General features: G+C 36.3%; 1 protein-coding gene across 3 annotated transcripts in view; it reads right to left on the reverse strand.

The window, feature by feature from the left end:
• ZDHHC20 (zinc finger DHHC-type palmitoyltransferase 20) overlaps nt 1-13,614 on the reverse strand; it is a 70,991-nt gene that overhangs the window by 16,486 nt on the left and 40,891 nt on the right. For all 3 annotated transcript variants that reach the window (XM_032838238.1, XM_032838237.1, XM_032838239.1), the window contains exons 5-7: nt 8,561-8,630; nt 6,549-6,581; nt 5,820-5,940 (exon numbers count right to left, since the gene is read on the reverse strand). In XM_032838238.1, coding sequence (XP_032694129.1) covers nt 5,820-5,940; nt 6,549-6,581; nt 8,561-8,630 — 224 coding nt within the window. The remainder of the gene's footprint in view (nt 1-5,819; nt 5,941-6,548; nt 6,582-8,560; nt 8,631-13,614) is intronic.

Consider the following 13,614-nt stretch of genomic DNA (forward strand, 5'->3'; position numbering starts at 1 on the left):
TAGGAGTTCTTTATATATTTTGTCTATTAAGCTCTTCTCAGATATAGGACTTGCAATCTTCTCCCATTCAGTATGCTGCCTTTTGTTTTATTGTTTCCTTTGCTGTATAGAAACTTCTTAGACTAATGTAGTCCCACTTGTTTACTTTTGCTTTTGTTATTTTGGTTTTGCTGTTAAATCTAAAAAATCATCACCAGGACTAATGTGAAGGAGCTTACTGCTAATGTTTTTAAAATCTAGATTTATGGTTTCAGGGCTTAATGTTCAAGTGTTTAATCCATTTGTAATTGATTTTTGTTATGATGTAAGATAGAGATCCAGTTTCATTCTTTTGCATGTGGCTATCCATTTTTCCCAACATTATTTATTACAGAGACTACCCTTACCCACGGTATACTCTTGGCTCCTTTGTTGTAAATTAACTGACCAAAGATTCATTGGTTTATTTCTGGCCTGTCTCTTTTGTTCCATTGGTCTATGTGTCTGTTTTCATGCCAATACCAGGGTTCTGATTACTACAGCTTTGTAATATGGTTTGTAATCAGGAAGTGTGATACTTCCAGCTTTGTTGTTCTTTTTCAAGACTGCCTTGGCTATTTGGGGTCTTTTGTGGTTCCACACAAATTTTAGAACTGTTTGTTCTATTTCTGTAAAAAATGTCTGTGTTGAAAATGTCTAAGTTTTTCTGTGAAAAACTTCGTTAGGGATTACGCTGATTCTGTAAATGGCTTTTGGTAGTATGGACATTTTAACAATATTAATTCTTCACGTTTAACAATGTTAATTCTTCCAGTCCATGAGCACAGATTAACTTTCCATTAATTTGTGCCTTCAATTGCTTTCATCAGTCTCTCATAGTTCTCAGTGTACAGGTCTCTCACCTATCTTTCTTAATTTCTCTTCTTATAGTCTGTTACTACTGTATAGAAATGCAATTGATTTTGAACTCTGCAACTACTCTTAATTGGTTTCTTGGTTCTAATAGTTTTTGGTGGAGACTTCAGGGTATTCTAAATATAATATTATGTATTATGCAAATAGAGACAGCTTTACTTTTTTCCTACTTGAATTTTTTCTTTTTCTTGCCTAATTGCTTTGGCTAGGACTTCCAATACATATTGTGTTGAATAAATAGCAAGAGTGGGAATCCTAGTCTTTTCTTAATCTTAGGGGTAAAGCCTTAAGTCTTTCATCACTGAGTATGATGTTAGCTGTGGGATTGTCATATAAGGTCTTTACTGTGTTGAGATATATTCCCTCCATACCTACTTTGTTAAGAATTTTTACCAAAAATAGATGTTGAATTTTATCTAATGCTTTTCTGTATCTATTGAGATGATCATATTTCTTCCTTCATTTTGTTAATGTGGTATGTCATGCTGATTGTTTTAAGATGCTGAACCATATCTGCATCCCTGGAATAAATCTACATGATCACAGTGTATGATTCTTTCAATGAATTGCTGAATTCAGCTTGCTAATATTGTTTTGAATATTTTTACATCTTTGGCCAACAAGTATATAAAGCCTATAATTTTATTTTCTTATAATGCCCTTGTCCATTTTTGGTATCAGGGTAATACTGGCCTCATAAAATGAATTTGGAAGTGTTCCCTCTTCTATTTTCTTGGAAGATTTTGAGGACTAGCATTAGTTCTTTAAATGTTTGGTAGAGGGGCACCTGGCTCAGTCATTAAGCATCTGCTTTCAGTTCAGGTCATGACCCCAGGGTCCTGGGATGGAGCCCTGAATCGGGCTCCCTGCTCTGTGAGAAGCCTGCTTCTCTCTCTCCCACTCTCCCTGCTTGTGTTCCCTCTCTTGCTGTCTCTCTCTCTGTCAAGTAAATAAATAAAAATCTTTATTTATAAATAAATAAATGTATGTATGTATGTTTGGTAGAATTCACTACCAAACCATCTGGTCCTGGACTTTTGTTTATTGGGAAGTTACTGATTACTGATTTAATCTCCTTACTAGCAATTAATCTCTTCAGATTTTCTACTTCATCATGATTCAGTCTTGGTTGTATTTTCTAGGAAAGTATCCATTTCTGCTAAGTTGTCCATTTTGCTGCTGTATTATTGTTCATAGTAGTCTCTTATGATCCTTTGTATTTCTGTGGCATTAGATATGTTTTCTCTTCCATTTCTGATTTTGAGTCCTCTTTCTTTCTTGTGAGTCTAGGTAAAGGTTTGACTGTTTTATCTTTTTAAGAAAACCAGCTCTTTCACTGATCTTTTCTATTGTCTCTTTAGTGTCTACTTATTTCCATTCTGATTTTGTTTTTCTTTTTAAAAGATTTTATTTATTTATTTGAGAGAGAGAGAATAAGAGAGAAAGCATGAGGAGGAGGAGGGTCAAAGGAAGAAGCAGTCTTCCCTGCTGAGAAGGAGCCCGGGACTTGATCCTGGGACTCCAGCATCATGACCTGAGCCAAAGACTCAACCAACTGAGCCCCCTAGGCACCCACCATTCTGGTATGTTATTTCCCTTCTTGTACTAACTTTGGCTTGTATGTTCTTCTTCTAGTTCCTTGAGATGTGAAGTTAGGTTGCTTTAGATCATTCCGATTTCTGAGTTTTCTAGTTTTCTCTTTTTGTAACTGATTTCTAGTTTTATACCACTGTGTTTTCTTTTTCTTTGGATGGAGTATTCTATATGTCTAGTAAGTCCACTTGGCCTAATGTGTCATTTTAATACCAACTACCTTATTGATTTTCTGTCTGGATGATTTATCCATTGATGAAAGTGGGGTATTAAAGTCCCTACTATTACTGTATTGCTCTCAATTTCTCCCTTGAGGTCTGTTAATATTTGCTTTATTTATCTAGGTGCTCCCATGTGTCCATTAACTTCCTTCATGCCTATGCTCAAATCTGATCATCTTACTGAGGCAGGTCTATTCTTATCACTCTCTTTAGCACTTCTATCTGCCCCTGTCATACTCACCCCTACACACTTGCCACATCCCTTATCCCACTCTACTTTTACTATTTTTCAGTGTTTACTTCCTAATACACAATAGGATTTACTTATTTATTATGCATATATGCCATCCTCTTCTCAAAAGTAAGTTCTATAAAAACAGGACTCTGTTTTGTTCACTGATATATCCAAAGTGCCTTGAACACTGCCTGGCACATAGTAGGTATTAAATACATATTTGTTAACTGAAGAAAAAGATTTAAGTTTATTAGTCTTTCCTTATTATGATAAATCTGAAAAAAGTTTTAAAAATATTCTTTTTTTAGAGACAGAAAGAGCATGCACATGAGTGGGGGAAGGGCAGAAAGAATGGGAGAAAGAATCCTAGGAAGGTTCTGGAAATGCTCAGTGTGGAACCCATATCAGGGCTCAATGTGATGACCCTGAGGATCACGATCTGAGTCGAAATCGAGAGTTAGATGCTTAATCAACTGAGCTACCCAGTCACCCCCAAAATATTTATTCTTTAATTAATAAATCACTATATGCAAACACTGCTGAAGTTTCTGGTAAAGAAATGTGAAATGTTATAGTTTAGACTTTATTCATCTGGCACTGAATCCTCTTCATTTAAATAGGGCCACTGAGTAGGATTAAGTAGGTTGTAAACTGAACAAAGATACTTACAACTAGGGGAAGAGCAGAACCCAAAATTCACTGGGCTGAGACCACACAGAACTGGGTACTCTCTTCTAACATACACAAAGGCACCGTAAGTACTAGCATACCCTGGGTTTTAAATACCCAAAGTTTAAAAACTCAACAATGTGTTAGTGACAGTCCTTAAAAAGTATTAGATATTTCTCGGAAAAATAATTGTGCTTGATGACTTAAGGCTTTAATTATGTAATTCCCAAGTATGACTATGAATAGCAACTCACAGTGAAAAGTAGTTGGATGTTGAAATAGAGATATTTGTGTTCAAATTCTGGCTAGTTTCCTAACTTCTCTAACCTCAGTTTTCAACTTTGGAAATTGGGGTAGTAACAACTCTTTCTGCATTAACTATATTTTCTTATTTTTTGTATTCTTTTTTATTTTTATTTTTGACAGAGTGAGTGAGTGAGTGGGGGCAGGCAGGAAGAGGCACAGGGAAAGGGAGAGAGAGAATCTTAAGGAGATTCCATGCCCAGTGCAGAGTCCAACATCTCACAACCTTGAGATCATGACCTGAGCCAAAATCAAAACTTGGATGCTTAACTGAGCCACCCAGGTCCCCCTTATTTTCTGTATTCTTGATGCTCTGGCATCTGAGGCTGTGCTGACTGGAGAGAGACCGACTTTCCCACAGCTATCCAGTCCTTAAGTGATAGCAAGGAATAAACCTCTCATACAAAAACTAACCAATCCAGAGTTCATATTCCATATCACCTCCTCTATCTGACTATTACACTCCAGGAGGCAAAATTTCCTTGCCCTAACCACTCCAAGGATACATACAGATAACCAGGGACAACCATTATGCCCAGGGACCACAGATACTATGCAAACTGGCTAACCTAAATCTGGTTACCCTGCCGGTGTGGTCCTTCATGGCGTGGTATGACCCTTCCCTCAGAAACTGAGCAACAAACTATCTTTTCAACAGTAATCACTTCACGATCTGCTGGCTTCAGCACACCTGAACAGTTCAATTATAAAACCTACATTTTAAAACTTCTTAACAGGATCGTTAGGAAGAGTAAATACAAAGTACTTTTTGACCACAGTAATGCCTTCTTCAAAATCAAAGATTTAAATGTGAAAACAAAAACAACTAAAATGCCAAAGGAAAACCTGGGTGAATATTGTGTAAATATACAGTGAATAGACTTAAGCCAGAAATCATAAATGAAAAGTACTGCTTTTAAATTTTTAATTTTTAAAAGATTTTATTTATTAATTTGAGGGAGTGCAGAGTGAGAGAGAGAGAGCACACCAGGGCGGGAGGAGCATAGGAAGGGGGAGAGGAAGGCTCCCCACTGAGGTGGGAGCCAGATATAGGGCTTGATCCCAGGACCTTGGGATCATGAACTGAGCCAAAGGCAGACACTTAACCAACTGAGCCACCCAGGTGCCCCTTTGATTTCTGATTTTCTGATTATTTATTTAAAAGCAGTACTTTAGGGGTGCCTGGGTGGCTCAGTTGGTTGAGCATCTGCCTCTTGATTTTGGCTGGGGTCAGACCTTAGGGTCCTAGGGTCATGAGGTTGAGCCCTCTGTAGGGCTGGTGCTCAGCACAGAGTCTGCTTCTCCCTTTCCTCCCCCTCCAACCCCCACCCTGCTCGAGTGCATGCAATGCACACACTCTCTCTACAATGAATAAATAACATCTTAAAAAAAAAGAAATTATAAAAACACTGCTTTAAAAATATAAAACTTTGATTTAATAAAAATCAAAGAAAACAGGGTTATAAGATATAAATTAAAAATGTGGAAAAAAACACAACTTATGATAGAAAAAGGATTAACATCTATAGAGGCAGGAACCGGATTAGTGGTTATTTGGGCTATTTGCAATTTCACTATTATTACTGTAAAACTGCAGTAAGTCTCTTCAACTCAAGTAAAAGCAATTACTTCCTTAAAATTGATAGGTCTATTGTTAGAATATTGCTGAAAATAGTTTGACTCACTAAAAAAAGTTTACTATATCCTATTTAATATCCATTTATTTACAAATAAACATATGAAGGTAAATTGTAATCCCATTTGCTTTCTGATCCATCATAAATTCTACCTAGTAAAATTGAAATAAAGTCTATCTACTTATAATAAGGAATGAATGAATTCTTTATGAATATATCATCATAAAAAGTTTTATGTATATGTTTTAAGACAGAAAAAAGACTTACCGTCCAAAATTTTATAAAGTACTGTAAAACTGTTGTAGCCACGAAAAGGCAATATAACAAGGAATACAATAAAAACAGCAGGAAGAATTTGTAATTAGAAAATCCCACACAGTTATTCACCCTAGAAAAATAAAGAAAATCACACTGTAAAAATAAGATAAATCACAAACTATCAGAAACAAAAAACAAAATGATGTTTGCCAAGGGCTGGGGGTGGCTGTGATGGGTATAGAAATTTATTTTGCAAGACGAAAAATTTCTGAAGATTGTTACACAATATGAACATATTTAATACTACTGAACTGTACACTTAGAAATGGTTAAGACAGTAAGTTTTAATGTTATTTTAAAACTATAATAAATAAAAACAATACATATGGCAGATAAAAAATATTATTACTTAGAAATAGTTCATTTGGGAAGTAGGGAGCAGTATCTTAATTGTGAATATGTGTTTTTAATAAATTCATGAGGGAATCTGGAATTTTAATGTTAATTCTTAATATACACTTACTTGGATTAATAACATCAGAGTATATATTTAAAGGAATACATTTAATATAAACATGTACATACATAAATATGCATATAAATAGGGCCAGATCAATCTTGAGTAATCGAGTAATTAAACTGACCCTCAAAATTTGGGAATGCTGAGATAAATTACTCTCAATTCTCTCCTTCCCACCTCTCCACCCCCAATGTAATTTCCTCTTTTTTTATACATACCAAGGACAGTGATGATCCATCTTAAGAACACATCTAAAAAACAAATAAACATAAGAAAATCCTTGCACAAAAATTCCCCTAATTCTAATTTCTGATAATTTTCTCTTTCTTTGGCTTAAATTTTTACCTTTACAAATAATATCTTAGAAAAACCAACCCAGAGGTGCCTGGGTGGCTCAATGGGTTAAGCATCAGGCTCCATCCTAGGTGTGAAGCCTGCTTAAGATGGTCTCTCTCCCTCCCCTTCTCCTCTCCTCCCCCTGCCTCCTTCTCTAAAAAAAAGTAAAGAAAAACTAACCCAGTAGGTTAGAGAAAAGTTCTGGTATTTCCAGAAGGCCTTTTATAGTTAGATGATTTTTAATACTAGGAATTCAGCTGAGCATAGCCAAATGCCTTGAACCACACCAAACGACATTTTAATATGATGTAGTACACATAGCACTAGGTAAATTAGATAGGTCCAGCTTACAAATTAGCTGAGGAAGATAAAATGAAATACAGAAATCCCTATGCTATTTTAACCACATAAAACACATAAACATAAAACACATAATACTAAAAATATGTAACACATAAAACTTTAGGAGCAAATATGTTAAAATATTAATAATGATAGGCTTATAGATGGTTATTTTTTCCACATAATTTACAAAATTGCATTCCCTGGATAAGCAGTACTGTACTTCTACAATAAAAAAAAAAAAACCTCCAAATTTACCTCTTCACCAATACAAGTAATCTAGATTTGTATGAAGTTAGACCACAGAACATTTCAAATACAGCAGTTCCCCTTATCCATAGTCGCTTCCCCTGGTTTCAGCTACCCACAGTCACCCGTAGTCCAGCAGCAGATAATTCTCCTTCGGACATACTTCAGAAGGTAAACGGTGGCCTAATGCTGTGTTCCAGAGCCTACGTCATTTACCTCCCTTCATCTCATCACAATAAGGATGAGTATAGCAGAAGGCATTTTGAGAGAAAGACCACATTCACATAACTTTTATTATAATATATTGCTATAATTGTTCTATTTTATTATTAGCTATTATTGTTAATCTCTTACTGTGCCTAATTTATAAATTAAACTGTATCATAGTTATGTATGTATAGTATATGTAGGGTTTGGTATTATCCAGTTTTGGGCATCCACTGGGGGTCTTGGAATAGATCCCCAGGCAGATAAGAAGTGACTGCTGAAATATAGGAAATGAATAAACTAATATCCAGAATGTTAAATAGCCTGTCCAACTAAAGTTCAAGGACCAGTAGAGATTCCCAAACTATGAATCTTTCTTTTAACACACTACCCTCTGACAAGGGCACCAAAAAAAAAAAAAAAAAAAAAAAAAAAAAAGAGAGAGAGAGAGAGAGAATTTTCTGGGAACAATGTCACAGACAGTAACTGAAAACAGTATTTTTGCAGATAATTAGGTTTTAATATTAACAATAAAAATGAGAAAAGTGGGGTGCCTGGGTGGCTCAGTGGGTTAAGCCCCTGCCTTCAGCTCGGGTCATGATCTCAGGGTCCTGGAATCGTGCCCCGCATCGGGCTCTCTGCTCAGTGGGAAGCCTGCTTCCCCCTCTTTCTGCCTGCCTCTCTGCCTACTTGTGAGATCTCTCTGTCAAATAAATAAAATCTTTAAAAAAAAAAGAGAAAAGTGTCATGATCGTCTTTTTTTCCATGACCGTCTTTTTAACCTAAGAAATAAAGTTATCTCCCTCAGTGGGGGTTATTACTACTCAAGGGGGTTATTACTTATTTGCTTATCAATATTAAATTAAATGTAAGTGTAAGAAGTATATTCTATCAACCAGTATAGTAACTCTTAACCAAGATTACTTCAAGGTATATTCTAGCTTATATAAATATTTTTGTTAGCCCAGCAAACATAGCAAATAAAGGGAAAGGATACAATGTTCTTGCTAAGTATAAAGCATTCCATTCCCCTTCCATTCTCCTGTCATCAACTTCTGGTGCTAGGGTTAAATAGAAACAAACAAGTAATACTTACACGTCACATGCTGAGCAGTGATGTGCCCGGTCAGGTTTAATCAACTGACATCTTTCACAGTATCTGATGGCTACATTTAAAAATTAAAAGGAAATTGTTGAAGGATGTGCAAGCTTAGTTAATTTGACTGTAAAATTTGTTTTCATTTCTTTTACAAATAATTCTGTGAAATTTACAACTAATAATTTTAAAATAATACCAAAGTGTATTAAAAAGCTTCTGAAATCAAAATGTCAAGAGGTAGAAGGGAACCTCAGAAATAGAATAGTACCCAGCAGTTTTCAGATGAAAAAAGAGAATCTAGAGCAAGTAAGTGACTTCAACAAGGTCAAACACCAGTTAGGTAGCATAACTCAGAGTTACGGAGTCCCAATTCAAGTTCTTTTTCCTACTATAATACAGTGTCTATAATAAAATATAAAAAATGAAGTGTCTAAACGTTTCAAGGCACCCCATGGGATTTTGTTTTAAACATTATAAAATAGCTTTTTCAAGAAAAACAAAAACATAACCTTTTATCTCCCATCCCTATCCCAAATAGCAAAACTGAGACCACATTTTCAAACACAAACCCCAAGGGGTGCCTGGTGGCTCAGTGGGTTAAAGCCTCTGCCTTTGGCTCAGGTCATGATCCCAGTGTCCTGAGATCAAGCCCTGCATAGGGCTCTCTGCTCAGCAGGGAGCCTGCTTCCCCCTCTGTCTCTCTGCCTACTTGTGATCTCTGTCTGTCAAATAAATAAATACACTTGATCTTAGCCAAAAGGCCTAAATAAATAAATCTTTAAAAACAAAACAAAAAATAAAAAAATAAAAACAAACCCTGAACTTTTCCCCACTCAATTCTAACATATGTTATTGCTGCCCAATTTATATGTTCATTCATTCAAAACATGAGCACCTATTTTGTGCCAGATACTGTTCTAGGCTTAAATCCCTGCCTTTGTGGAACTTACATTCTTTTGGAGATCAGGAGTAATAAATAAGTTAACAAAATAAACAGAATATTAATGATAGGTGCTAATAAGAAAAATAAAGCAGGGAAGGGGAATTGGTATACTGTATACTGTAATTTCAAAGACATTTGAGAAAACTGAAATTAAAGGAAGGGGGTTAGTAAGTCACACTGGGGAAAAGAGGATTCTAGGCAGAGGACAGCCCTTGAGGTGGGAGTGTGCTTAGTTTGTTTAAAGAATAGGGAAGGGCCTGGTGTACCTGAACAGGGTGAAAAGGACTCGGGGATGACGTCAGAGATTAACAAGAAATCAGATCAAGTAAGACTTGTTTTCCCAATTCAGCTCAAGTACTCTGATAAAAAAAATTCAAGAGAAGGAGTCCACTGGAATAAGAGTTCCATCAGAGTCTGTATATTGAACAGAACCTTAAGTTTCGGTTTTTGAAATTTAAATAAGTGACAAATAGATCTTTGAGATTCATGAGGGAAATGTCCCAAAACTTCACAAATCAAAAAGTACCTTAAAAACTATTATTATAGATGAATAGAGAACAACATGTTTATAGTTAGACACTAATTGTTCTCTAAAGCAAACTGTACTGGCTTGGCAACAAGGCAAATTACTATTGGCCTTTCACAAATAGTTGAAACATTTATAGATTTAGAGCACTGAAATGGCAAATACTCTACTTGAAATGGCTTCTTTCAGGATATCTGCCTAATCTATAAGTCACTCTCTCCTTCTCTGGGAAGTGAGTGTGTGCATTCCACCCTCCCCGCTTCTAGTTGGCGCTCTCTCTCCTGTGGATTAAGCACTGGGACTGAGAATGAATTATGGCTGCATGCTGCCGTAATTGAGTAATAACATGTGATGGTGATATTTTGCCAGCTGAATTGGAAAAAAATTAAAACTTGTCTGCTGGGTGATAGTGTTAAAAATGAAACAAATATACAGAAATAAGAAGAAACAAGCTGCACAGAGTCCCAGTTTTAGCTTTCCAATTCTGGGTTCCAGTCCCTTCTTGTAATCCTGTCCTTAAGATACAGGAAAATGCACAAATTTCTGATACCGTTTCATATTTTCTGGTAGCTTTTTGGGGTGAAAGGAGTTAAAAAGCTTAAGTTGTTGCCTGTTACTTGTGATCCTAACAACAGAGTAATAGCGTAGAAAATAGGTTCAAATAAAAAATTAAATTAAGCATACCCTCTAAAAAGTACATGAATCATGTCATGTACTACAATCTATTTGGAAGGAAATTTGGCAATATCGATAAAAATTTAAGATGTATGTGTTCTCTGACCCAGGATTTCTACTTCGAGAAAATTCTATAGACATGTTCACTTCAGCACTGTTTTGAATAATATAACACTATTAATAGCTTGAATTATCTAAATGGCTAAGCATTTTGATACACCCATATAGTGGAATGCTATGTAGACATTAACAAGAATTTTTCATACAAAATACACATGTACCCTAAGTTGGAAAAATGCAAATATATCATGTAGAAAAAAGAGCAAGTTGTTGAACATCTGAATATGTAGCATGTTTCACATCTCTAAGGGGAATAAGAATACATATTTTTATCTCTTTACATATCATAATAAGATGCATCCACCTTCTAGATGTGAATTAACAATATAAGAGAAATAAAGTATTATTTTGAAGTCATGTTATAAGTTATGCAATACTCTGACAAGTATAAAAAATTCCTGCAAAGATATGCAGGGTGCCCCTGGAAAACAGTGCGGGTGTGAAGTTAAACTCACTTTTCTTTCTTTTTTTCTTGTAGGTTCCATACTCAGTGTGGAGCCCAAAGCAGGGTTTGAACTCATGACCCTGAGATCAAGACCTGAGCTGAGATCAAGAGTCAAACCCTGAGATCAAGAGTTGGATGCTTAACTGAGCCATCTAGATGCCCCTCACATTTCATTTGGTGTCCTAAAAAAATTTTTTTTTAATCATGGGCAGGTATTACTCCTATAATCTCAACAAAAATATCTTTAAGATGAAGGGAATCTATATAAATAGCCACTTAAATGAATAAGCTATAATCTACTGAGGGTGTGTTCTATAATACCTCACCTGGGTTGCATACTAAGGAGATAAAACCACACAATGTAGAAAAAGTAACTTATATAGGACCGTACAAATCTCCTAGTCGATCTCTCCAGTCTATAGATAAAAAACACCCCAATATCAAGAGAAAGTAATTTGCCCAAGGCTATATACAGCTGAATTAGTGGTAAGATGAGGATCAGGAGTATTGATTTTCTTTTTCCTCTATACTTCCACTCAAAATTATGAGATGAGAATTCTGCTCTGAGAGGAGACCAAACTGAACAGACCTTTGAGGAAGACTTCTGAAGGATTCTGATGATTGAGTAGACAGAAGAACCAAGGAAAAAGGAGTAATCAGCAAACTTCAGTTTCTAGTCTCAGGTGCTGAGATGAACAAGGCTGCTCATGGCAGAAATAAACTCAGTCTGGGAGAAGCAGGGAGAGTGGGGCTGGATGTTTTTCATTTATTCATTCTCTCATTCATTCATTCAAGAAATATTTAGAGAGTTTCTACCATGTGACAAATATCACTTGATGGTATTAAATTTTGAATTGATGAATCCAGTTTTATTTGGGTTTGTAGGTTTGGGTAATAGGACACTCAAGGACAGCTATTCTGGTGGGAGCCAGGTAAGATGATGGAGTAGGAGGACTCCAAGTTTACCTAGTCCCATGGATGTACGTAGAAAATAAACTGATATATCAGTGCAACTATCCCAGAAAATGAACTTCAGCTGGAGATGCTGAATGGGAAGACACATGGCAAGAAGAGTGATGAAGCCTTGAATAATGGCTACTGGGTGCTCTGGGGGACAGGTCTGCAGGTTCTTCCCTCTGAAACATCAGGAAGAGTGCTGCAGCCCTCCTGCAGCTAGACTGTAGGCTTCTAGGTGGACAAGTGATCCCCAGGTGCAGCTGCAACTCCACTCCTTTGTCTGACACACAAGAAAGGGTTTGGAATGCAAGTAACTGCTAGTGTGACAATGTCCTTGAATCTGTTTTAATTCAGATTCAAAAAAGTGAAACGCATTCCTAAAAACTATCAAAGAAAACAAACTGAGAAACAATAAACTAAGGATCACAATATCCTAGTGTTAGAGTTCCAGAGGTGAAAAGAAAAGCTGAAATAATAGTATGAAAAGAATGAAGGCAAGGCAACCTTGTGAGGTTAAGAAATACAAAAATTAAAAAGGGGTGCCTAGGCGGCTCAGTCATTAGGTATCTGCCTTCTGCTCAGGTCATGATCCTGGGGTCCTGGGACTGGGCCCCACATCAGGCTTCCTGCTTGGTGGGGAACCTGATTATTCCTCTCCCACACCCCCTGCTTGTTTTCTTTCTCTAGCTGTAACACTCTCTGTCAAATAAATTAAAAAGTCTTTAAAAAGGGGGTGCACGGGTGGCTCAGTCGTTAGGCATCTGCCTTCAGCTCAGGTCATGATCCCAGCGTTCTGGGATCAGGTCCCACATTGGGCTCCCTGCTTGGCAGGATGCTTGTTTTTCCCTCTCCCGCCTCCCCCCTGCTTGTGTTGCCTCTCTTGCAGTATCTCTCTCTGTCAAACAAATAAATAAAATCTTTAAAAAAAATAGTTTAAAAAAACTTGAAAAAAAAGAAAAAGAAAAATTTTAAAAAATTTAGTAGAAAGAATAATCATTCAAGGATGCAGAAATAGAACTAGAATAGTAAAGCACAACAAAGAAAGCTTTTCAAGAAGCCAGAATGACAAGAGCCACTGAACTTTGGGTAGGGAGAATAGAAGCCAGTTGCCTGGAATTTAGCTGGGAAGGAAAAAGAGGACTTGGGTGCAGAAAGCTTATAAGAGGATCTAACTCAATGGGAAGAGAAAATATAATGGTGGTTAGAACAAAGTCTGAACCAAACTGCTGTTTTTAAGAGACATATACTTTGATGTATACCTGAGAATGAAGGGAAGAAACTGGTTGTGATTTATTAAGTGGAGAAGCAAGCGTTCTAGAAGAAAACTGGGGGAGAAGAGAAGAAAAAGGTCAGTAATCTTTATGTAAATATAAGAAAGGACCAGG

The sequence above is a fragment of the Lontra canadensis genome, unplaced genomic scaffold (genome assembly GCF_010015895.1).
Source record: "Lontra canadensis isolate GAN:19392208 unplaced genomic scaffold, GSC_riverotter_1.0 scaffold103, whole genome shotgun sequence".
Taxonomy (NCBI): domain Eukaryota; kingdom Metazoa; phylum Chordata; class Mammalia; order Carnivora; family Mustelidae; genus Lontra; species Lontra canadensis.